This window comes from Bos grunniens, chromosome 1 (genome assembly GCF_055505025.1).
Source record: "Bos grunniens cultivar Pamir isolate PY7600 chromosome 1, Bosgru_T2T1.0, whole genome shotgun sequence".
Lineage (NCBI taxonomy): Eukaryota > Metazoa > Chordata > Mammalia > Artiodactyla > Bovidae > Bos > Bos grunniens.
The window spans coordinates 85,924,651-85,950,267 of NC_141165.1; the positions used below are offsets into that span (position 1 = coordinate 85,924,651).

General features: G+C 39.9%; 3 protein-coding genes across 8 annotated transcripts in view; 1 reads left to right on the plus strand and 2 right to left on the minus strand.

Annotated features, from left to right (window-relative positions):
• Positions 1 to 3,298: 3,298 nt before the first annotated feature.
• NCBP2AS2 (NCBP2 antisense 2 (head to head)) lies at positions 3,299 to 3,901 on the minus strand. The gene has a single exon (XM_086400541.1). The coding sequence runs from the start codon at positions 3,899 to 3,901 to the stop codon at positions 3,602 to 3,604; it is 300 nt and encodes a 99-aa protein (XP_086256667.1). The 3' UTR covers positions 3,299 to 3,601.
• Positions 3,902 to 4,070: 169 nt separating this feature from the next.
• On the plus strand, positions 4,071 to 10,788 carry NCBP2 (nuclear cap binding protein subunit 2). Its single transcript, XM_086400527.1, has 4 exons — positions 4,071 to 4,209; positions 6,253 to 6,434; positions 8,645 to 8,783; positions 9,330 to 10,788. The coding sequence occupies exons 1-4, from the start codon at positions 4,132 to 4,134 to the stop codon at positions 9,399 to 9,401; spliced, it is 471 nt and encodes a 156-aa protein (XP_086256653.1). The 5' UTR covers positions 4,071 to 4,131; the 3' UTR covers positions 9,402 to 10,788.
• A 383-nt stretch (positions 10,789 to 11,171) lies between these two features.
• Positions 11,172 to 25,617, minus strand: part of SENP5 (SUMO specific peptidase 5) — a 45,616-nt gene continuing 31,170 nt past the window's right edge. For 3 of the 6 annotated variants that reach the window (XM_086399957.1, XM_086399963.1, XM_086400002.1), the window contains 4 exons: positions 19,851 to 19,988; positions 16,876 to 16,959; positions 15,433 to 15,483; positions 11,172 to 14,552 (listed from right to left, as the gene is read on the minus strand). In XM_086399957.1, the coding sequence (XP_086256083.1) occupies positions 14,442 to 14,552; positions 15,433 to 15,483; positions 16,876 to 16,959; positions 19,851 to 19,988 (384 nt within the window). In that variant the 3' untranslated portion in view covers positions 11,172 to 14,441. The remainder of the gene's footprint in view (positions 14,553 to 15,432; positions 15,484 to 16,875; positions 16,960 to 19,850; positions 19,989 to 25,617) is intronic. The other 3 variants (XM_086399982.1, XM_086399992.1, XM_086399971.1) reach the window with 2 other exon arrangements.

Consider the following 25,617-nt stretch of genomic DNA (forward strand, 5'->3'; position numbering starts at 1 on the left):
TATCTGTTTCAATGCTTGGTTATTACCAAAACAAGTAGTTCTGCAATTTTTCTTTTATCCACTCTCCTACTCCTGTCCCTGAGAGAGGTGGAAAATTTCTGCATCTCACTAATATTTATTTGACTGTGCTGGGTCTTAGCTGTGGCATGCAGGATCTTTGTCACGTCATGTGGGAACTTCGTGGCAGTGCACGGACTCTAGTTGTGGCTCACGGGCTCCAGAGCATGGGGGTAGTTGCGGTATGTGGGCTTAGTTGTTTTGAGGCATCTGGGATCTTAGTTCCATGACCAAGGATTGAACCTGTGTCCCCTACACTGCAAAGCAGATTCTTAAACACTGCACCACTAGGGAAGTCCCTGCATCTCACTCGTCAGGGGTCAGACAGCCCAGATGTTTTCCCAGATGTTCAGCCCCAGGGGAATGGAGACACAAGGCTGGATTCTGGTGGCACTTGGGCACAAAACCTTAAATGTGGTCTGATCACTCTCCATGTTCAAAGCCTCTGTCTGAAGCCCCTTCACAGGCTCAAGAGCAAACCCCATGCCAAACCCATACCTGCTGTGTTGGTGGAAGCCATCACACCTGGGCATGCTGCTCCCTGCAACACAGGGCACCACTGCCCAGTCCACTGGGATTGTGAGGAGCTGTGGCGCTCAGCCTGTCCTCATTCTCCCTCTTCACAACCCTGCCATCTCTGGAGAACCAGAGGTACCCAGGCCTCTGTGAGCAGTGGGCTGGAGAGCACCTTCCACCAGCGAGAGCCCTGGGTCATATTGAAGCTCCACTTCCCACAAGCTGCTGCTGGGGTCCCCATGCCACATTTGCCTCAGGACTCCAGCCCCAACAGAGGAATCAGTGGCATGCTGGTAAATGTTTAGCAACCCATTCTCTAGGGGCAAAATAGCCCTTATTTCTGGTGTTTGACAACTTGTGTGTTGTTTATACTCTCACCATGGCTGATTTCAAACTACTAAAATGATGTTACTGAACTTGGGAGATGCCAAGGATGCCTCTCCTGAGCCAGCCTAAGCTAACTGTAGCACACTACCCAATAGTTCCCTCTTTAAAATTATAGGACCTGTTCATGATAGTTTCATGTTCTTGTGGTTTGTTACTAACTTTGGTTTGGTTTTTTTTTTTTTCCTACCTGTAGTGCTTAGCATCATCTTGGGCACCCGTAAGCACTTACTTACTTTGCAGCCAGAGAGTTTTTTTTGCCTAACAGATAAAAACCAAGTGCTGCCTGGAGATAACTCAGATTCTAAGGTCCCAGATTCCTCTGGGATTCTTGGGACTTGTTTCTCTCCTTCGCCAGGTAGGTTCACAAACTCAGAATTCCCTAGAGGAGCTGTTGGTGTAGCAGTCCATGTAGATTGTAGTGGCCTGAGTGCTAACGATTTGTTTGTAAAGTGTTGGTATCTAGATTTGTGTGGCATTAAGGGGTGATTTGAAATTGCCCTGCAGGATAGTGGAGTGAGTTGCTTCCTGGCTTCACATTCTGTTTAGCAGCGCTTGAAAGGCATGTTGGGAGATTGTTGCCACTGGGGGTGGTAGGATGAATTTGGTCTGTTTCTTTAGCAGTAGGGTAAGTGGCGGGATGACAAGCCAGGTTACACTGGAGGCTTCCAAAGCCAGGAGGCATCCGAGTCACCTCTAGCTGGAGAAGAAAGGACCATTTTCTTGCTCTGCTCTCAGACTCCTTCTACAAATGGAGGGAATTTAGTTCCCACACACTACCACAAAATATAAAACATCTGCCTTCGTTCTTTTGCTTTCCTTCCTTAACAAATGGCCAGCTTGCTAAAAGCTTCACTGCTTCCTGCAGTTTCCCTTTTTGTTTCTGCCAGTCTAGAAAAAGACCCAACTGTGAGTGTGCTTGAAGGCTGCTTATGTTGAAGGTAAGGGGTTGGGTTGGGGACTGCTAACATTGTGCTGCTCTGATATCCAGATTCAGAGACAAACGAGTGGGACTGAGACCAATGAGGCAGCGATCAAGGCAGAATGAACAAGCTCCTTGGGCTCCTTACTGTCAAACTCAAAGGAGAATTCAGTGAGTTGCCTCTGGTCTGGGAGATGGAGGACAGGAGGGCAGGGTGCCAAACTAAAACTTTATCCTTAGGAGAGTGGGACACTGGCCTCAGAGAGGATTGACCAGAAGCACCTCTGATGGGAAGGCTAGAGGGTAGAATGTCAAGTCAGATCTTTGACCACCAGCAAAGTGGAGGACAAGCTGCTCTTGCTGCCGCACCTCCAGGGTAGGTCTCCAGGCTATCCAGCTCCCTCTGTGACTCCCACAAAGTCAGAATATAAATTGTTTCTCCTGCTTTGAGCTTTCTAGATTGCATGATTAACTCTGTAGCCTGATTAGAGACGATCAGTGCATACATGGATTGCCTAATTGTGGGTCTGTTAGCTGCAGCATAGTCTTTACAGTGTATCCCAGACCCTCTAAAATAGGGACAAGGAATTCAGGTGGCTTGTTCCGTGGTAGACAGTTGTCCTGATACCCAGTGGTGATGGTGGTGGCGGCAGCAGAAAATGAAAGTTAAGAAATAGCGTTACACTTCCTCATGTGAAAGTGGTTGTAAGGAGTGAGATAACAGTGTATTAAGGAAGTGCCCGGAACAGAGGGAATATTCAGTATGTGTTAACTAGTATTATACTGTATAATAATATACATTATTATTATACTGTAGGACTGTATAATTCCTACAGTCCCAGGAATCTTAATCCACCTTCCCAGATAAGCCCCAGGTTCATACTGAAGGCATGGGTGGATCCATCTCATCTGCCTTCACTAGTCAAGGTCATCTTATGACTCCCTCAGTCTGGAAGCAGCACCAAGCCTAGTTATGTTTGATGGTGAGTTGTTTTCCAGGTTCTTGGAGTCAGCTGTGTCTAGTTCAAGGTGAGTTGGTTAAGACTGGATAGGACCACCAACCGTCCAACTGGGCATGCTCCTGACCTTTTGACATCAGAGAGCAGAAAACTCCACCCTCAGATGGTGCTAAGAACCTCCATTTTTCAAGCTGCAGATGCATGTGGCATAGTTACACGTCTGCAGAACTACAATTACCACACCTTTCTCCAAGCATTTTCCCCCACACCTCCCGCCGCCTTGCTGATGCTTTATCCCATAAATACCCCAACCCCTTTGCCTTGAGGAAGACCAGATCTGAGACTAGTTCTCCACCCCTGGCTGCCCTGCCAGTAAATCCTCTTCGCTGGAAACCTTTGCATCTCCGCATTTGGCTTGCTGCGCACGGGGCAAAAGAACCTTGTCCTGTAACAATAACCATTACTCAGCTCACACATTTAATCAGAGGACTTTTGGCAGTTGCAGGATTGTCTTTCCATCCAGGATCTCCCCTGGAAGTAGCGACCTGCTACATTAATGCAGCGGCAGCAGCATCGATCATTAGTTTTAGTCCCATTTGCTGAGGTTAAACCTCTCTCCGGTTGTACTTAGGTCCATGGCTCTCTGCCCGCGGTGAATCAGGGCCGAGCCTATCTTTTTCTGTCAGGCTTCGGGGAGTTTCTTCCTTGGCTGTGTCCTGTCCGATCACGGCTTCCCTGGGGGTGTCCCTGGCCCAGCCTGGGTTTAGGGGTTTGGTCCCGGGCCTTTCTGGCTACCTGGTGGTGGCCGCGGGCGTTCCCGGAGGCTCCGGCGTAGCTCCTGAGTGAAGGTGTCTCTGAAACGAGCAGCGCGGCGGCCCAGGGAGCCAGCGGGCCCAGCCGCGATGGCTCGCAGGCGCCGGGCCGCGTCCTGGCCGCGTAGCTGGGCCTGCAGCAGCGCAAAGGCGGTGAGCTGTGCCGCACGCCGGATGGGCCGAGACTCTGAGAGACGCTCCACCAGCTGCGAGCTGTGCAGGAGGGTGGCCAGCAGCCGCCGCAGAACCATCCTCGGAGCGACCCGGAACCCAAAGCACGCCGCTCTCGCTTCTGATCGGCGACACCTGACTACGGGCCGTATCTGCGCCGGCGCCGCCCGGTGACGACACTGCCGCCCTGGGATTGGAGCACGGGATTTCGACTTTCCGCAGCCGTATCTGCGCGTTTCCGGTTCCGCCACTGCTGGGGCTACCTCGTTACACTGTTGAGTGGCGGTGTCCTCTGCCACCTCTCTGCACTATGTCGGGTGGCCTCCTGAAGGCGCTGCGCAGCGACTCCTACGTCGAGCTGAGCCAGTACCGGGACCAGCACTTCCGGGTGAGGGAAGCCGGGTCGCGAGAAAGGGGAGCCTCGGGCTAGAACGCTGAGCCTCGGTTTGCTCTTGTCTCATTGTGTTGTCGCTCATTCTCTGGTATCCCGAAATGCGAAGGGAAGCCTCGGTGCCTGTTGGGGAATGGATGCTGAAAGGGCGTTTGGGTATCATCAAATCCCCTTCTCTCGTAGGAAGGGAGTTTGAGGCCGGCTTTCGCATTCCCTAGCAGCTGCTCTCTGTTTCCTAGCCATTGCAGATGGGCGGCAGTAGTAGTGGTGGCTTGGGTTTTCACGAACGGTGTCGCGGCAAAGTGACTTTGTGATTTTGCTGCAATTATCAAAAAAGGGTGTCTTTTTGATACGTGCAGTATGGGGAAGCGCCATCCTGATCCAGATACCGGGACTTTTGTTTTTAAATCTACCAAACTGCGTTTGGCATTTCCCTTTTTCATAGGCTAGTACAACGGCCCTACAAAAGATTTGTACCTTGTGGCAGACAAAGTTGAGCCCTGCCTCCACCTTTAGGGAGCCCTCGATTTGAGGAGGGGAACCTAACATGTTAAGGGTCTGAATGTCAAAATCGGAGAACTGCTGGGTTTCCAAAGAGGGAAATTATCTTTTGGCCCATGTCATAGCAGATTGTATGAAATGGCCGAGGCTGCAGATATTCAAGGTGGGTTCTTCAATATCAGCAAAGACAGGGATGGAGTGAAGGTGACACTCGTTAACCATTGGTTATTTAGTAAATTTGTATTGAGTGCTGTTGTGGAAGCATCTGCTAAACCGTAGAGAGGGAAGACAGTTTTCCACATCCTAAGAGTTCGTAATCCTCTAGAGATTATGGGGTTGTAAAGGGAGGAACTGTAAATGTAGGGATTTACAATCAGATCAGATCTTAATCCAGCACAAGAAAGGGAGGGGCTGTTGAAGATTCAGAAGATTGAGAAAGGAGGGATCAGGTGTAGAAGAGGGTAGGTGTGGAGAAAGTCTAAAATGCGTTTGTAGGGTAGGAAAACAAATTTGAGGCAAAATTGAGAAAGATCTTAGGTTTATTCAACATTTAGTTTTTTAAATGTTTACTATATACCAGACATGATTATGGGCTTCTCTGGTAGCTCAGCTGGTAAAGAATCTCTCTGCAACACAGGAGACCAGGGTTTAATCCCTGGGTTGGGAAGATATGCTGGAGGAGGGTATGGCAGCCCACTCCAGTATTCTCCTCTGGAAAATTCCATGGACAGAGGAGCCTGGTTAGCTGCAGTCCATGGGGTTGAAAAGAGTTGGACGTGACTGAATGAATAAAAACATGCACAGACATTATTTTACACGTCTATTGCTCATTACTTCAGAAAGTTCCACATCATAGCCATGTTGAATTTCAAGCATCCTGCAAGATTACAACAGTGAAAGGATTAAACTTTTACTGTCTATCTGCAGTCTAAAGCCTATAGCTTTATTTAGACTACTGTAAGATACTGTCTTATAGAATTTCTACAGTATTTCCTGAATGGTATCTACATTATGTCATACCTTAAATAAGTTCTAACACTAGTTGTCTTAAACTGTAAGCTATTTGTTGGGACATGACTTAAACATGTGAGAAAAAAAGAGGAAAATGCTTCTTGACCATAATTTTAACAAGTCAGTAACAAGTCTGCAGTAATAAACTTTAGTGTCTCATTCCAAAGTCCTGAAAAACCTATTTTTATTGTAGAATGACTCTTGTCCTGTGAACTTTTTAAGGGAATAGGGGATTAAGGATAAGACTGGGCTTGGGTACCAACTGGAACTACTGATGAGTTGTGTGATCTTTGACAAGTTACTGAACTATCTTCCCTCAGGTAGATTGATGATGATAAATTAAATGAGACCATACATAGAAACCTGACTTGCAGTCTCTTGATTCTCCCTAGAGGTAGACATATTACCTGTTGCTTCTGTATGGTATCCATGTTAAATTCACTAAAAAATATAACTTGGAGCATACCCTTCATATTGTTTTGTGCCTTTTTTTCCCCTCCACTTTGCTCCCCATCTCGGAAATTCTAGGGTGACAATGAAGAACAGGAAAAATTACTGAAGAAAAGCTGTACATTGTATGTTGGAAATCTTTCCTTTTATACAACAGAAGAACAAATCTATGAGCTCTTCAGCAAAAGTGGTGACATAAAGAAAATCATCATGGGCCTGGATAAAATGAAGAAGACAGCATGTGGGTTCTGCTTTGTGGAGTATCCTTCCTGTGTGTCTCGTGTAGCTGTTGCCCGAAGGTGGGGCCGAGAGCGGCTGATAGCCTGTTTTGAAAGATGAGTGAGGACACTTGTTGATTAGCATCCCTGCACTTAGGTCTTCCTCATCTTCCTTCATCTTCTCCTGCTTTCTGTCCAATATGTCTATACTGTTTACACTGGGACAGCTAGTAACATATACATTCTGTTCTGAAATCCATTCTTTTTTCATAGTTGGTTAAGTAAATCTTTGAAAATGTATATGCGTATGGTATTTCAGAAAGTCCAAAGAGTGTATTGAAAAATAAAAGCCCCATTATCATTCTAAGTTCAGAGACGTTAGTTATCAATCTCATTGGTGTCTTTCCAGAAGTAATTCTATGTATGTGTGGTAGCATATTGTGTGCACTTTTTTTCACGTATTTTAGAGATTGTTCCATGTTAGCACGTGTAGGTTACCTCTTTTTGTAACAGCTACATAGTATCATGTAGATGCATATAGCTTGACGCGGTACGTCGTAACCGAACTTACTTGTGACCATTCTCTCCCTGGAAGCGCTCCATAAATTTGACCACCTGGATTTACCCTTTCATATTTTGTTTTTTAAGTGCTATTTTCTTTTTTTGGTCATTTTGAGAAATTTTCCAGACCTAGTCCACCATGTCATTTGAATTTTCTGTACCTTGAATTGTTTCTTTCCGTTGTATTTATCCTGTAAAATTTCCTTAAATTTCTGATGATCCCTTGGTGTCTTGGGGAAAAGGCTGACTTTGTGGATCTAGGCAGAGCTTCTTAAGTTGCTGCCTTGCCTTTGGGACGTGTGGGTTTCTTAAATGCTAGAATGAAGAAAGATTTTAGCTTGCTGATGTTAAAGACAATGCCATAGTTCCTTCAGTTAGTTAGTTCACAACCCTATCTTTTTTATTTGCCTGGAATTAAATGTGTTCTTGCTAATAGGTCTTCTTCCCACATAGAGACCTTTAATTAAACCCTATTTGCAGCCTTACTACTTAATCAACTTGGAATTAAAAAGTTCCTGGGTTTACTGTCTCCTTTAAGCCCTTCAGGAGTATTTCCTACTGTGACTTTGTTTCACCCATTATTAATCTTTAGCTTTTGCATCTCTAATCTGCTGATGGCCTCTTCTCCTCCTTGGGTATATGTTTCTTTCCTGTTGTCTAATGGAGGCCCTGAGAAGGAAAGAAGACAAAATGTACTCCCTATCAGGTTGAATCAGAAGCCCCACGTTTGAACCTATTCCCCACTTCTGACTCTGGTGTCTGATTTCGGGCTCTGCAAGCTTCTTTTACTCCTTCAGACACAGGGGACGAGCGCCCAGGTTTTGCTTTCACCTCTGGTGCCAGGAGTGTAAAATAATTCACAGGAGACAAAAAAGACAAAGGAACTATTAGATACTAATCAGTGTTTAAGAATTGGAGTGTTTTTGCATTTGCCTTGAAAGTCAAAGATCAATAATCAAGATGACAAATACCCAAAAGAAAGGATACCTTTCATTGTCAGTATCCCCCCCCCCCCCACCCTGTTTGCCCTTTAGCATTCATTTCATTCAACAAAGAATTACTCAATCCCCATGTGTGCTAGGCATTGTGTAGACACTGGAATTTCAGCAAGTGTTTCCCTACCCGTGTAATTAAAGACAAGGGGAAAGGTCCAGATAAGTATTTCCTAGACCCAGTTGTAATCATATACTTACATATATTTTTTAATAGCATCCCAAAGATAGATTTAGTAGATCTGGTTTAGAACTACCGACCTGAGTGGTACTTTTTGAGTGTTCCCTTCTAATGAAATGTGATGGCAGGTCTTATGCAGTGACCTCTTTTTAAGGTTGTTCTTGAATGTACAGCCTCATATTCAGGGAACCGAATGATGCTGTTATTTCCTTGGATAACAGTTCGTGGTTTAAACCTGCACAGAACATATCTGTATTTTGCAAACCAAAATATGGAGACAGTGGAATTGTGTATTTAACAGGATTATCCAAAAACCATCAGTGTAGCTGAGGATAAGATACCATTTTTGACTGCTTCTGGACCAACCTCAACAGGCCTATACAAGCCAAATTATGTCTTTGATCTCCATCTGGTTGGATTAGTTTTTGTACTCTTTAACTCAGCTTCATTTAGATGTTTCTTCCTCTATTTACAAAAATGTCTGGAGAAATGCTAATTCCTTAATAATCATAATTAAGATACTATTCAAGAGCAGATGCAGAAAACGCCATGCGGTATATAAATGGGACTCGTCTGGATGACCGGATCATTCGTACAGACTGGGATGCAGGCTTTAAGGAGGGCAGGCAGTATGGCCGTGGGCGTTCTGGGGGCCAGGTACGCAGGAAGGTTTTCTGTGCTCAGCCTTGGCCTGGGATGCCAGTCCTAAATGATAAGTGTTTTGTCAATTTGTATTTGCTCTTTTCAAAATAACTGTGCCTATAACCTTGGCTTGAAGTGAATCCACCCATTGGGGGTGATAAATTATTAATATTTTTAAATACCATTAAATAGTATGTCTTCACAAGCAACCATTACTGGACTTCTGCAAGGGGCTGAATATTCTACAGGAATGTTGAGCAAAGCAGAATGTACTAAAACAACTTTTCCATTTTTATTTCAATATAGTTTAAATATTCTTTGGAATGTGCTATCTTTGAATGCTGAGTGTAAGCCTGATGTTTGGTTTTTAAAAAAAAAAGCAGTATTAAAATAATTTTGCAGGGCAGTTGAACTTTATCATCAATTGCTCAAAATCATGTTACACTTATAATGTTTACATTATGACATCTGAAAAGGCTTAGTTATTTGTCTGACATATTTTGGAAGGCATGTTTGTTACACTAATCTTCTCTGTACTGTAACATGTTCTTTTCAATTAAGGTACGAGATGAATACCGTCAGGACTATGATGCTGGAAGAGGTGGCTATGGAAAACTGGCCCAAAACCAGTGAGTGGTTGAGAGCCCCATCGTGAAAGTCTGCTCCTTTGGCCTGTTGAATTTGACAGGTGTTACCCAAGGTCTGCAAACCTGCCTTTAGTTTTTTTTTTTGTAAACCAAGCTTTAATCAATGTCTCTACTGAGCTGGAAGCCTTGTCATGGTTTTCCTCTTAAAAATTATTAAAGAACAGAATCCAAAAGAATGCCTTTAATTCTGTAGAATTAAGTCTTAGAATCTTGGTTTTGTGTCAGATTACCAAAATGATTTCTATTACTAGGTCAAAAATTGTTTCCTTAGCAACAGACTTGATGTATAATGTTGACCTGTCAGCCAAAAACACACTTCTTTTAGAAGACAGGAAAAAATTTTAAAGTGTTTACCATGTTTGCATCTAAGTAGGTTCATGGTCTACCTTGGGACCTGGAATTACTATTTTTAAAATTTTAAGTTTTCACAAGATAAAGTTTAATAAGTGGACTTTTGCTATGTTATGTAGCTTTGCTCTAAATTAGGGGAACAGATGCTTGATAACTGAATTTTTATTCTGTGTTGATTTTTAATCTGTAAAGGCAAAACTTAATGGAAATTCCTAAAGAGTTGGTATAAAAGCAAGCTTTGGACAGTCCCAGGGAACACCACCTGCTTTACATGCTTTGTATATCAGGAAATAAGGGACAGGTATTGAAGAGTATTTATTTACTAAACACATTTTTCAAAATGTGAGGTGTGAGTGCCTTCAGATCTGTTTTTTCCATTTTCAGACTGATCTTGGGAATGGAGTGTTTTGTGGTGGTTGAGAGAATGGCTTAACAAAATCAGAAATGCTTCCCTCGGGAAATGTTTTGGCCAGTTCTAATATTGAAGTCTGTCTTGTTTTTCTCTAATTGTGCTGTTTCAGAGGCTGGACAGTCAGCTGATGGTCTCTACAACTTCCAGAAGGGAGTCTAGAGGATTTATTTTGCATTTATAAGGCAAGAGATGATTTCTCTAATGTTACAAGAATTCTTGCTCATTTTAAACTGCTAGTCTAGTACAATTCTCCCTGACCTAAGTGAGATTTTTTTTCATCTAGCAACAAAGTATCTCCTAATTTCCAGGAGTTTGTGAAGTTGGGGCTGGAGTATCTCAATGTGAACAGCTTTCATGTTACAGCAAGTGTGTTTTCTCAAATTTAAGTTGGCTATTTGGATATCTCTAAATTATTTGTAAGTATTTAGGAAAACATGTGCAAGTAATTTAATGAGGACATACACTTTTTTACAGTAGTTTGAATGAATGTATTTTGTATTATTTTGCAGTAAAACATGATTCAGATTTCTATAGGCCTTAAAACCACAGACAGTATTTCATATTTGAATTGTCTTCTGTAACAGATTTCAATAAAATTGGACCAACTTACTGTGTTTTTCCTCACCAAGAGACACTGAAACACTCTTACCCTGGAATATTAATACATTTTGGGGAAGAATCTGAATAGTGTGCAGAATTTGCCTGTCCATTTAGATTTGAGAGTTACTAATATGGTAGTGTCTCGCTACATGCAGCTAATTAAAACTGTTCCTCAGTCACATTACCATTTCATATGCTCAATACCTACCTGTGGTAATGGCTCTCTTGTGGTAGATGCAAATACAGAATATTCCTATTACTGTAGAAAGTGCTGCTACTGGACAGTGAGCCGCTTAGAGCCTATGCAGATAAGCCTTGTCATGACTGGAATGCCACTGGGAAAAATTACTACTCACCAAACAGTACATGTTATCCAACACAAGAGAACACACATTTATAAAGGCATTTAGTTTATTTTTCAAAAAATATGTTTGCTAGAAGGTTTGAGTAATTTTACATGATCACAATCTTTAAATAAATTTTTTCTGACCAAAAGGTACCATTTAAGTGGACAGCTTGTCTAGATCTGCTTTTGTTAACACCCAAATACAATTAGCATGTCTGATGGTATTCCCTAGGTCTTCTTAAATTATCTACAGGCCAGGAGGCAGAGCCTAGCACATAACAAAGTATGTGCTTTATAACTGCTTATTAGTTCAGTTTCATAACAATTAAGCAGAGCAGGTAGTCAGTATATCTAATTCACACTATTAACACACTGGTTCTTGCCTGAAGGGTCTGATCCATGCAGAGCTCGCAGTTATTCCTTCTAACCCAGGAAGTAGTAAACCACAACTGCAGAGAAAGGGGGCAGCTCTACTTAGGCTACTGCTGGCGATGTCTCAGGTCTGTTCCTTTGTTCCAACTCTGAATTCAAGGTGACCAGTGTTAATTATATTCAATGATATGTAGAAAATAAAATGCAAAGCCCCAAAAAAGATTTGGGGACTGCTGGCAGCAAGCAGCTGCTGCTTCTCCCTTTCTTAAGAGAAGATTGGTTCTCTATGATTGAGAGAACTAAAAGTGAAAGTGAAGACGCTCAGTCGTGTCCGACTCTGCGACCCCATGGACAGTAGCCGACCAGACTTCTCCGGCCATGGGATTTTCCGGGCAAGAGTACTGGAGTGGGCTGACGTTTCCTTCTCCAGGGGATCTTCCTAACCCAGGGATCAAACCTGGGTCTCCTGCATTGCAGACAGACGCTTTACCATCTGAGCCATTTAGTTTGAGAGAACTAAAAGTTGAACTAAATCTACATTCATTGCTATAGATTTTACAAAAGGATAAAAGCAACTACAGACTGGTAAGTTTGCTGATGGAGAGGACTGAGCAGCTTGTTGAAGGCACATCATAAGCAGCTTTTAGTTTGTGTAAGGCCTGCCCTCAACCCCCAAAGCATAAGGTCTGCCCACCTTGTGGGCACCTAGACAATTCAGTGCCAAGCTAATGAGAGTAAAACAAAACAATGCCTGTCTCTTCTACCAACAGCCCAGACTATATTTCAGAAACTTCTGTTGCAAGGAAACCATTACTGCAAACATCAGGAAAAAAGGCCATCCTAATGGAGGACTTGGGCTAAATAGAAGTTTATACCTAATCACAAGACGGGTAGGAAAGGCAGGAGGGAAGCAACTGTGTGTACTGAAACAAGCTTCTTATGAATAACAGAAACATTTAACCAGACTTAAAATATCTGACATTTAAGCTAAAGCATGCTGGACAGTGTAGCTCAAGGTGCTCTATTAAGCTGGACATGAAACAGACCCGTGACTTGGGACACTTCACTGTAGGTTCTCTCTGCCTCACTGCTAAGAATGACCATTTCTAGACTGAAAGAAATGACAACTCAAGCTTGGGGCATGAAGATTTTTTGCCAGAACACAACTCTCTTGCATGCCTGGTTCTGTCAATGAAATATGAACTATGGCGCTCTAAAGTGTAAGACATTTTTAACAGCCTACTTACTAATTACCAAAAAAAAAAAAAAAGCAAACGTCTGGGATACAGATTGGAAAAATCTCGTTTGCATAATTATGCCTGAAAACCTCAAGAAAACACCCAACCCATTTTGTCACCTTTCCAATGTGGATGCAGCCCTACCTGTAGCAGCACAACGTGCCTCTAATCTCAGTCTTCCTAATGATGCGAAGCACAAGGAGAAATACTGACCTGGTTTTATACTAAGGAGTTTTGAGTCTGAGGGAGTAGGAAAGTGCTGGCCTGTTGATAATGTAAACACTGGTGTTGGTGCTTGGAATGTCTGGGGTAGGGACCCTGCACGTAAACATGTTCTGACTCCACCTCAACTGCTGGCAGTCAGCCCTACCCGCACACCTAACGAGGCATTAACCCAAGTACCTTTGCCATTTGCTTGTTCCTCCTTTCCTTTCCAGTTATCACAAAACTCTGTTAAAGATGCAAGATCCACTGCTTTAATCCTAATGCAGCAAAGGCTAAGGACAGGGCCACTTCTGCTTTCCCCCAGAAGAGGAGGTTCATGGAAGCAAAAAAAAAAAAAAAAAAAAAGGACTCCTGTGCTGGAGTCTCAGGGATGGTCAAGCAGAGGCAGATAAGCCCTGCATGTTGCTGAGATCATTAGAGAAATGAGGGGAAACACTCATAACTTTTGCTGTAACCCCCTCAGTATCAAGTCTCCCTTATTACCTTTTCTGTTCTCTCTTCCCCACCCACGTCCAAAAGACCTAAAATTAGTCTTTGGTTTTGAATGTTTAGATTTTAAATACCCTTGAAATAGGTATTTGGCAGATCTTAATTTCTTCCAAGTGGGAAACAATACAGGGGAAGTGACAACTTGTAAATTACTCTTGGGCTGGATTCTCATTTGTTTGACCACTAGTTTGACAGATACTGATTTTTTAATGGGTCAAAACCAGAAGAATCCAAGGAGTTCAATGTTCCAGCAAAAGCTTTTTATAAGATTAAAGCATTTATTATAAATCTTAAAGCCAAGGCTGAAATCTCATTTGTGAAGATAATTGGACCCTCAAGGTCACTTTCATTGTCTCATATCTTAACTCTTCACAAGGCAGGCACTGTGCTTACAAGTGTGCCACCATAAACAGATCATACCAGTCAGTTTATGGCCACTTCCTTTTCATCCTTTAAAAGGAATGGGACTCACTGAAGAGAGAAGTCAGTGAAAGGTGCTGCTGGTAAAAATAGAGGACTGACTGTCAAAACCCCTCCTAGCTACCCTTTATGCCCCAGGGAACATCTACTACTCTCAGAGTTATGTTCTATCAAAAACATCCTGCATTTTTAGGTTCTGGAATTAAAATTTAAACCTGTATTCAGTTCACGTCTAACTAAGTTTCAAAAGCTGCACCAAATCTACTAGGCTTTTTTTTTTTTTAATACTCTGCACTGCATGCTCTGTCTATATGCATGCGTTTGGATAATAAATATTAAATATGGGGGGGACACACACAGAATCCATAAAATTAAAAATGAAACCAAACTGAACATTAAAAAAATAGTACATGGTCACTAGAGAAATGAGTTAAGGGCAGAAAATAAACTTGAGGTAACAATAGTGGCCCAACACCACTGATCGGAAATACCTGTAAAAATTCAAATAAGTGGAGATTCAAGTAACAAACCACCTGCTCCAACTTGGTCAGACTTCCCAGAGTCCTTGCTGATTCAGTCCATGAGCCGGCACTCACACAGCTCCTTGTAAATCCTCTTCCGCACTCGGGGCATGTCTTCTTGGGAAAACTGGAAAGGCTGCTCTAAGGCGAGGCACTTGCAGTACTGGAAAGGTCCCAAAAACACTTAAGTGGCATGTGGAGTTAAGTACTAGCCCAACGCATCATTTTACCAGATGCAGACTTAACAGAATAGGGTCTAAGGCAAATGTTAAAGTTGGTTTAGACTTGTAAAACATACTGTTTTAAAACATTTACCTCCAAAAAAAAAGTTACCTCCAAATTACAGTCAGATTTTCAGGTAAGTATATGGCTTGGAATACTCCCTCCCTCCCCACTCAATACTGTGAAAAGCAAAACTGCCAAAGGGGCTCCATTCTCAAGGTGAGAATGCTGAGAATGCAGTCAAACCTAATATGGCCTTTAAGTGAGAACCTGAGTTCTCAGACATTCATGAGTCATATGAGTGAGCCCATCTTCCAAGATCTTTGGAAATCTGTAAATCATGGATTATAAACTATGATTTCCTTCATAAATATAATAACTTTTTCAATAGCTCTTTGAAACCTAAGGGAACCTGCAGCATGAGAAAGCACAGTGTCTGAATGTGGCCCTTATTTAAAATCTAGTTCGTTTTTACTCTGTGGTAAAAGACTACTTGCCAGTGGTTAAAAAAAATATAGTTAATTCTACAAATGCCAAGAGTGTATGACAGGACCAATTCAGGTCAGTCTCCAATGTGGCTTGCCAATAACCTCTGATAATACACGGGTGATACCATTTATCCTCAGCCTTAGAAGGTGGTTCTTCCTAATGATAATATATGAAAATGCAAGAACTACTGCTTTTCAGTGACATAGGTTTGGGAGGAGTGTTCTGTTACCTGTATGTAGTACCATGCACACATCAGAGGGATCCCCCTTCTCTTCTCTAAACCCAACAAGTTTATAAATTGTAAATACAAAAAAAAAAAAAAAATTCTTTACCTGGAGCACAAATACTCCACAGTCACTATCGTTTTTCTGTTGTGGAATACACTAAGGGGAAAAACAAAACAATTATTAAAACAACATCAAGTGTTCCCTGTCAGATAAGAAAAGCTGCAGGAAACTTGTGTCCAAGACAGCTGGTATATACCTCTGCTTTACAAAGTGTTTTGAGTTTATGGAGGCACCTGGTCGCATGAAAAGAGCTATCAATCAGTAACTTAAACATGAGAAACATGTTTGCCTAAACATGAGAAATGGGAAGTCAAAAATCCTATTTTAAAACTTCCATGGATAATCATTTTTGCTATCAGTTCACTGACTATGGAATCAAAATGGAATCGTGACTCAGAGAACGCAGACCTGGACTCTGAATACTTAGTACTAAACGCTGTTTGGCAGTCTTCACTCTTCATCTCGTATTTCACAACTCTGTCCTATTCTTTTAAAGACACTGTAAAGGTAAACAGAATGTTTTCCAAAGAACTGGTTACTATATTCTGCCTGGAAGTGTTGAAACATCCTGATTAAATTTAGGGGAACACCTGGATATACTGTTGGGTAAGTTCAGAATATTCACAAGAGCAATTCTGCTTTCAACTAATAAACTAGGGTATTTAAAACACAAAATGTAAGTTTAAAAGTTAGCATTTAGTTCAAGGATAAATGCATAAACCTTGTCCCTTTGGTTTGAGTTAAAGGTTTATTTCAAGACTCTGCTTCTTTCACATTGTGTCATTGATCCAAATAGACCTGAGTTCAAGGACCTAATGGTCAATGGTTTTGATGAACTTTGGGGAAGGTCAGAGATGCTTCTTACTCCTAAGTGACTTGCCTACCTCAGATTATAAGGATCAAATGAGATCATACATATAAAAACACCGGGAAAACAAAGCAGTGCCCCATAAAATGCAAGACCCTGGTATCTGTGACAGAGTTAAGAGGGTAGGCCTGCTTACTCTGCCCCATACACAGCTTTACTGTCTACGGCTAAACATAGTGCTGCTTCTAGACTGTTCAGAACTGAAGCTCTCAAGCCACTTGTCTTCCCCAAATGCCTGGAAAGCAGCCCAGTGCACTTGCTCCCTTGGTGAATCCAAAATAGTCATGTCAGTATTTCTCTGGGTCTATATGAATCATCTGGAAATAAGAGCCATGAGGCAAGAAGCAGATGTCTTTTTTTTCAACAGAGCAACTATATCATCAGAAGCTGCCCCAGGGATGAAATGACTGAATTTACTTGCTCCAGCAAGCAGCGGGAAACTGGGCAGCCAGATGATGAATACTGAACTGAGGTTTATTCTGAGCTGCCTCCCTGCAGCCTCCAGACTTTCCTTTGGTTATCTTCATGATCAGTCTTCATATGCATTTAAAAACACCCACCCCTTAGATAATTTCAGCCCCTTGACATGCCTGGGTTTTCATTTTTTATCACTTACTTACCTTTGTAACAGCAGTCTGCCAACCCTGAAGAAATTCAGGTCTATTTTTTTCTCTGGCTTCAGTCAGCAAATACTTTCTTATATTCTGGTTAAAAAGAAACCACAACACAGATGCTGTGTTCCATCAGTTGGTGAAAAATGGAACCTGCCCACAGCAGATAGAAGCAAAAGAGGAGGCTGTGGCCCCACCACTGGGCAGAGATTGCATTAAAGAGTTTAGAGCTGGAACTTGACTTCAGACCTTTTTCACTTTATAGACTGAAGGACTCAGACCTTCTATACTATATGCACTTAAGACTGTGGACAGTGGTATATGTTTTAATTAGACCTTTTTAATAAGATGGTCAGCCTTTTCCAGGAATAAGTCAGCTTGGTGAATTTGAAACTTAAAATTAAATACTGGCAAAACAAAAAGAATGTCTTAATTACTGCCAATGCTTAACAGAGAGAAGGAATCCATGGCAGAAATCATTAATAACTGAAACTAAATTTAAACATTCTAGCCTTAGATATATTCCATATTTATGAGGGCTGCAGGTAAAAGTATCACTCAGTTTCTAGAAAGTTATATTATTTAAACTCATCCTGGATACTAAATACAGTCAAGTCCAATGCTGAAATCTCTCCCAAGACAAAGCCTATTGGAGTTTATACTTTTCCCCTACCCCCTCCACCTCTTTGTGCATATCTTTCTCTGCCTATCTTCTTGTAAGAGTGGAGTCAGAGGTTACATGAATTAAATTAACCCTCTGAAGGTGGAGGAGAAATGTGTATGTACATGTGTATGTACACAAGTGTATGTCTGTATTCGTATTTTTTCCCTATATATTGTATCATTCTGCAACTTGCCTTTTCAAACTCAGTAGGTCTTGTAAATCTTTCCCTGTTAAGACGCAAAGATCTGTTGGGTTGGCCAAAAAGTTAGGTATTTCTGTAAGATGGTACGGAAAAATCCAAGTGAACTTTTTGGCCAACCCATTACTATATTCCGTAACTGCTATGGTCTGTTTAATATTGTGAATATATAACAGTGTATCTATTTAGCTATTCTGTAGATAGAGCTAAGTTTAGTTCATTTTGATTTTTCACTATTATCAATAATGCTGCAATGAACACCCTGGTGTGTGCCCCATTCTTGGTGCATACACAAGCACTTTTATGGAGTATATACCAAGAAACAGAACTAGTTTGTAATAGGATATGCATCTTTTTTACTTGAAAGGCACTTAGAAGCAACTAGAACTGCAGTTATTCCCCAAACGGCTGTATTAATTTATACACTCCACCAGAAAATATGAGAATGCCTATTTCCTTACACCCATTTTAGTACCATCAAACTTTTCCTAACACAATAGGCAAAAAAATGGAACCCTGAGGCAATTTTAATTTGTTGTTGTACATTCACTAGGTCGTGACTGACTCTTTGCAACCCCACTGACTGCAATACATTTCCCATTTTCTGGTGAGCATCTCTCCATGGGTTTAACAGCTACTGGCATTTTCCCTAAAAATTACTTATTTTATCCTTTGTCCATTTCTTAGATCTTTTTTTACTCATTTGTAGTTCTTTTAATATTCTAGAAAGTGACTTATATATGTCAGTAACATGTTCTCCAAGTCAATCCCTTTTAACTGTGACATGTAAGTTTCAAATTATGATATAGTCTTGCTTTTTTGGTTCTGGATAAGAAGGCTTTTCATATTCTGAGAACATAACATCTATATTTTAGTCTAACTTTCATAGTTTTATGTTTTATATTTAGATCATTATTCCATCTGGAATTTGTTTTTCTTATATATGAATAGTATGAAACAGAATTTGTATTTTACTTTTCCAAATAGCTAACTTTCCCAAGGCGTACATCAAATAGCTTGTCCTTCCTCAACTTTATCATATACTAAGTTCCCACATATACATGAGTTATTCCTAGATTCTCCATGTTGTTCCACCAATCTACTTGTCTACTCCTAACCAATATAATTAAAAGTTTTAATTATTAAAACTTTGTGATATGGTTTGACAACTAGTAGACCAAGTATTCCTTCTTTCAGTTTTTTTCTACTTCAAAACTACTTTAGCTGTCATGACATGAATTCTGCAATATAAATTCTAGGATGAGTTTATCAGGTTTCATTCAAAATCCTTCTGAGAAACTGATTAGGACAAAAATTGGTTTATATTAGTTCAGGGAGAATTAATCTCCTAATATTGAGTGTGCCTATCTTTCCATCTATTCAGATTTCCTTTATATACGTTAGAGTTTTCATCTCAAAGAATGTCCCCTTTTTTGTTAGGGTATATTCCTGGGTAATTCACCTCTTTTTGCTTTTAAAAATGAAATCTGTTTACATTTTCTAACTAGCTCTTGCTAGTGCAGGAAAATCAGGAAACACACTGATTTTTCTTGCTTTGTATCCTGCTATCTTGTTGAACTCTTATTAGTTGAACTCTAATATTTTGCCAGCTGATTCTCTTGGCTATGATTCATTCTACAGAAGTTATTTTGAAGATACAAACCAATTTTAGCTCTAGGAGAAACCAAGAAAATGATTTCCGTTTTGTTTTTTCTTTTTGGCTGCACCTCACAGCATGCAGGATCTTAGTTTCCTAAGGGATCAAACCTGTGCCCCTTGCAGTGGAAGCATGCAGTCTTAACTGCCGGACCACCAGGGAAGTCCCAGAAAATGATTTCTATCCATATTCAAAATGTAGTTTAAAGGGAATGACTGAAAAAAAATCTGATGAAATCCAAATAGGGCAGGTATCTCAGAGAGGGATCCAGATCCTGGACTGCTACCTCTTCCCATCTGGAGGTTCCTCTTATAGTCCATTTCTCTGCCAACATGTTGACATGTCATGACAGGAACTGATCACCTGTGGTACTGAATTCTGCTGTTCTATCCTAGAGCTGAGATACCATTTGGTCAATGACAAAATGAATAGGAAAAAAGGAGTGGGGGAGTATATTAACTTACCTCTACACAAAACTTAAAATGAATGCCTTGGGAATCATAAAATGAAATAATTCGATTAGAGAGTGTCACAGTAATGAGAGACCAGTGGACTTCCAGGTGAATAGGGATCAACAGAAGACTCTTTTTAAATAAATCCACCTGATCAAGAAAAAATAAAAGAAATGTAGCCATCACCATGGGCTTTCCAAACCAACAAGAAACAGCAGTTTCCATTTACTAACCCTTCACCTGCCCAAGGTCAAAAATCTAGGAAGTGAAGCCAGAATTTGAAGCCAGATCTTAATCTAAAGCCCATGTTTATAACTAGTAAGCTAAAATACACAACAATAAGGAAACTGAAGGTACAGAAAGCACTGTTTTCCACTTAACCTGCTAATCTGTGCTTATTAACTACCTAACATGATTTAACTTATTTTTAAGCTTAAATAATTTTCTTATATACATATTTGACCTAGAATCAATTCCTATCTAGGAAGGAATTGTGGTATTAGAAAACAGCATAACCTTCTTTTAGCCTTCTTTTAGAGATTCAGTATAGTAAGTCTGGTCAAGTTCAAATTGTAGCTCTGTGGTTAGAAGACTTTGGTAATTTGCATAGATTCTTTGTTCCTTGATTTCCTCAATTATAAACTACAGATAACAATAGTATCCACTTTATGAATTTGTTGAGAGTGACAATACATGTAAAGTGCACTAAGTATGCTTAACCATTATATGTAGCCAATAAATCTTAGCTGTTATCATTATCACTACCTTGGATCTCTCAGTTGTCGAAATTGAGAAAAATATCCTTGATAATTATTTATATGTCCTTTATATCCCAATTCACGCTTCATATCCTAATACATGTGCTTTAAAATCTAGAAGCATTCACTATACCACTTAAAATCCTAGTTGTGGACTGGATGATAAAGAAGTAGGTATTCATTAGACATTTTATAGAAGGATGAATGGATTTTTTTTCAGGTGTTTTTAAGAGTGTTTTAGTGATTCCTTGCTGCTGCTAAGTCACTTCAGTCGTGTCCGACTCTGTGCGACCCCATAGACGGCAGCCCACCAGGCTCCCCCGTCCCCGAGATTCTCCAGGCAAGAACACTGGAGTGGGTTGCCATTTCCTTCTCCAATGCATGAAAGTGAAAAGTGAAAGTGAAGTCACTCAGTCGTGTCCAACCCTTTGCGACCCCATGGACTGCATGCAGCCTCCCAGGCTCCTCCGCTGGTGGGGTTTTCCAGGCAAGAGTACTGGAGTGATTCCTTGCATTAAAACAATTATAAGAGTATTTTAAACTAGAGTCTTCGCAACTATTTCTCAAGCCCTCTTTGCTTTCTGATATTCAGATAATGTCCTGCTCTAGAAGAATCTTCCACTAGTTTACATGACCTTGGAACAAAGCACTTCTGCAACGTTTCTGTATCCATAAATCTGGGAAGTAAGGCGGACAGGAAATATTAAACAGGACAGACAACTGGTCCTTTCTGGTTCAAAAATTCTGTATCTAAAACAAGGAATCATATTTAAAATACAGTATTAAATGAGACCAAATTTACATTTTTCTTAAAAAGAAACTTAATTATAAAGCAATTTTAAAATAAAAATTACAAAGTACAGATAAAAAGATACACTTCAGTTTACATCTTTCCAGATCTTTTTCTTCTTTAATGTATTAATTTTCACACACACACACACACAACCTTATTACATATAATTAAGAATGATATGTGTGGATATATTATTGATATCAATTATTTGTTGTCCTCCCTATAAGAGGGAGGCTCAAACGGTAAAGAATCTGCCTACAGTGCAGGAGATCCAGATTCGATCCCTGGTTCAGGAAGATACCCTAGAGAAGGGAATGGCAACCCACTCCAGTATTCTTGCCAGAGAATCCCGTGGACAGAGGAGCCTGGAAGGCTACAGTCCATGGGGTTGCAGAGTCAGACACAGACATGGTTGAGCAACTAACACTTTCAGTTCCCTGTAAGAGGATTATACAGAAGAACTACCTACTGCCATGTGGCTTCGCTGCCCCTCCCAGGGGGAGAAAGGTAGTCACATGCTTTGCTTTAACCTATGCATGGTAAAGAGAAGTGAATTTATGTCATGACCAAGCTGAAGCTTCAAGAACCATCATGTGGCTCTAAGACGGACATGTCTCAAGATTAGGTGCTGCTCCTTCAGTCTGAATCCCATTAATGGGATAAAGATGAAAAAACATAGCACCATCTCTTAGATACAGGGAAAGCATTTGACAAAACTTAACATCTATGATTAAAAGCTGTCAGCAAACCACAAATAGGAGGTCTCTTCCTTAACTTGATGCTGCTGCTAAGTCACTTCAGTCGTGTCCGACTCTGTGAGACCCCATAGACGGCAGCCCACCAGGCTCCCCCGTCCCTGGGATTCTCCAGGCAAGAACACTGGAGTGGGCTGCCATTTCCTTCTCCAATGCATGAAAGCGAAAAGTGAAAGTGAAGTCGCTCAGTCATATCCGACTCTTAGCAACCCCATGGAATGCAGCCAACCAGGCTCCTCTGTCCATGGGATTTTCCAGGTAGGAGTACTGGAGTGGGGTGCCATTGACTTCTCCGCCTTAACTTGATAAAGAGTATCTATAAAAAACCTACAAATGACATCATAAATAGCAGTGAAAAACTGAATTCTTTCTTTCCAAGGCAAAGGTGTCTTCCCTCATTACTTTTATTCAACAATGTACTGGAAGTCCTAGCCAGTGCAATCAAGCAAGAAAAAGATGGCATACAGTTTGGAAAGGAAGAAATAAAACAGTCACTACCTGTTGACATAATCATTTATGAAAATCTCATGAATCTACAAAAATCTAGAATCAGTAAGTGAGTGTGACAAGTCACAGGATACAAGGTCAATACAGAGAAATCAACTGTATTTCTCTATACTAACTGCAAATAATTGAAAAATAACATTTTTAAAATTCTGTTTATAGCAGTTTCAGAAATATGAAATACCTATGATACATTTAGGTGCAAGATCTGTACACTAAGATTTAAAAAATATTGCTGAAAAAAATTAAAGATCCAAATAAATGGAAAATATACCATGTTTATAGACTGAAAGACAATACTGTTAAGGCCTCCATTGTCTCCAAATGAACGTACAGATTAAACACAATCCCAATCATAACCCAGCAAGTTTTTTAAAAGTAGAGATTGACAAACTGATTCTGAAATTTTGATGAGAATGTGAAAGGACCTAGAATTGCCAAAGCTATCTGAAAAAGAAGGCTAAACATGGCCATTTACACTGATTTTAAGACAAACTGTAAAGACAGTGATCAAGACAGTGTGGTATTGGCTAAGAACAAAGAGGTCAGTGCAAAAGAACATAAAGTCCAGAAATAGGCCCACACATATATGGCCAATCAACTTTCTACAAAGATGCCAAAGCAATTAAAATGGGAAAGACAAGTCTTTTCAGGAAACGCCACTGAAACAACTGGATATGCATCAGTTCAGTTCAGCCACGTCCGCAGCACGCCAGGCCTCCCCGTCCATCACCAACTCCCGCAGTCCACCCAAACCCATGTCCATTGAGTCGGTGATGCCATCCAACCATATGGAGGGGGAAGAAAAATCTTGATCCCTACCTTATGATTACACAAAAACTGAGATGCACCAGAGATGAAAATGTAAAACCTAAAACTATAAAGCTGTTAGAAGAAAATATATGAGGCAAATATTTCTTAGACCAGATATAGAAAGCAAGACTATAAAAGAAAAGAGTATGGTAAATTAGATTTCATAAAAATAAAAGTCTCTATTCATCAAAACGCATATTAAAGAAATAAGGAGAAAAGTTAGAGACTGAGACAAAACAATAAAAAGTATAGATTTGACAGAAGACATATCCAGAACTCAAGGACTTGTTTACAATACTTTTCATTCATATCATTCACTCATTTTTCTATTGAGTTGGTGAGGTTGTTTTCTAACTGATGTGTAGAAGCACTTATATATTTAAAAAATAGTTCTTTGATATTTGATATAAATATACATTTGATATCAAATATTTGACATAAAAATCAAATGTTTTTCCCAGTTTACTGTTTATCTTTTTATACAGTTGAATTAATTCATTTTTCTTTTATATCATCAGAGTTTTAAGTTGTACACACAGAATGGACTCTGGTGCTTTGAGATAAATTTTTTAAAATTCCGCTGTGAATTTTCTTTGTACTTTCATTGTTTCACTATTTGTTGCATTCCAAATTCTTGGTTGCTCCATAATTTTTCTTAATGTAATCAAACTCAGTAAGTACTTAATTCTATTTTTCCTTTTTTCTTGAATAATAATGGCATTTATGACTATTATTTTTTTTCTCAAAAGAGATTTCATTTTATTCCATAGTGGCTAAGATTGTGTTCCCTTTTCTGTCCTTTACTGTATAATCTATTTTCTTTTAGACCCAAGGGTTATATCAAGTAATGTGTATATGTGTGAAAATTTTAAAGATTTTTTTTAGACCTTTTATTATTTATTTTTAATTTGATTGAACTGTGGTTAAGGAATAGTATATGTAATAATTTTGGCCAAGTACATAATCAATTTTTACAAATGTTTCTTGGATATAAGAATAATTTTTTGAGGGTATAAAGATCTAGTATAAATCTATTAAACCAAAAACACTGGTTGTATTTTTTATATATGATCTTATTTTTTATCTGCTAGATTTGTCCAACCATGAAAGAGGTCTCTCAATATCACTGTTTACCAACGTCTCCTTGCTTTTGTAATCACTGTTATATCTCCTGTGTACTAAAATTTTATCACAGTGTACTTTTTACCCTAAATTCTACCTCATCTGCTGTTAATACTGCTGTTCCTCCTTTTTGCTTGCCACTGCCACTTCTTTCTTTTTTGGTTTGCATTTGCTTAGTACCTGTCACTTTACTTTCAAGTTTTTTCATATTATTTTATGTTTGTTTCTTATACATACATATAGTTGGATTTTCTGATTTAATCCAATCTGAGAGAGTCCAAGGGATGGAACAATTTAATTTATTCTATTTAATGAAATGACACTGAATTATACTTGGCTTTATTCCTTCAATTTCATGTCATTTATTATTCAGAAAATTTTCCATGCTATTTACAAAACATACCTTGTTTTACTGTACTGTGCAGATATTGCATATTTTATAAATTAAAGATTTATGGCAACCCTGCATAGATAAAGCCTATTGGCACCATTTTTCCAACATTTGTTTACTTCATGTCTCTTTGCCACATTCTGGTAATTCTTGCAATATTTCAAATTTTTTCATTGTTATTATATTCATTATAGTTATTCATGATCAGTGATCTTTGATATTACTGCTCTAACTCACTCAGGCTCAGGGGATGGTTAGCATTTTTTTTTTTTTTTTTTTAGCAAAAAGGTACTTTTAATTAAGGTATGCACATTATTTTTTTTATGCATAATACTGTTGCAAACATAAGGGACTATTGTGTAAACAACTTTTATATGCACTGGGAAAACAAAAAAATCTGGTGACTCCCTTTTTTGCAATATTCACTTTATTGCCGTGGCTGGAACCAAACCAACAATACCTTCAAGATATACCTGTCTAACCTTTCTCTACTCCATACTACACATGATCATCTTTCCTCAGCTACGTAACTTCTCCTGGTTAAGTAGCATCCTATTATATGGATGTATATACATATGTTTATTTATATATATTTTATATTTACTTTTATTTATTTATTTGGCTGCACCAGGTCTTAATTGTG

What these genes read in the sequence shown, in the direction of transcription:
- NCBP2AS2 (XM_086400541.1), bottom strand. Translation starts at nt 3,901, where the DNA reads ATGGTTCTGCGGCGGCTGCTGGCCACCCTCCTGCACAGCTCGCAGCTG.
- NCBP2 (XM_086400527.1), top strand. Translation starts at nt 4,132, where the DNA reads ATGTCGGGTGGCCTCCTGAAGGCGCTGCGCAGCGACTCCTACGTCGAG. An exon ending in ACCGGGACCAGCACTTCCGG is followed by an intron (nt 4,210 to 6,252) that starts GTGAGGGAAGCC and finishes CGGAAATTCTAG; the next exon opens with GGTGACAATGAAGAACAGGA. An exon ending in GTGGGCGTTCTGGGGGCCAG is followed by an intron (nt 8,784 to 9,329) that starts GTACGCAGGAAG and finishes TTTTCAATTAAG; the next exon opens with GTACGAGATGAATACCGTCA.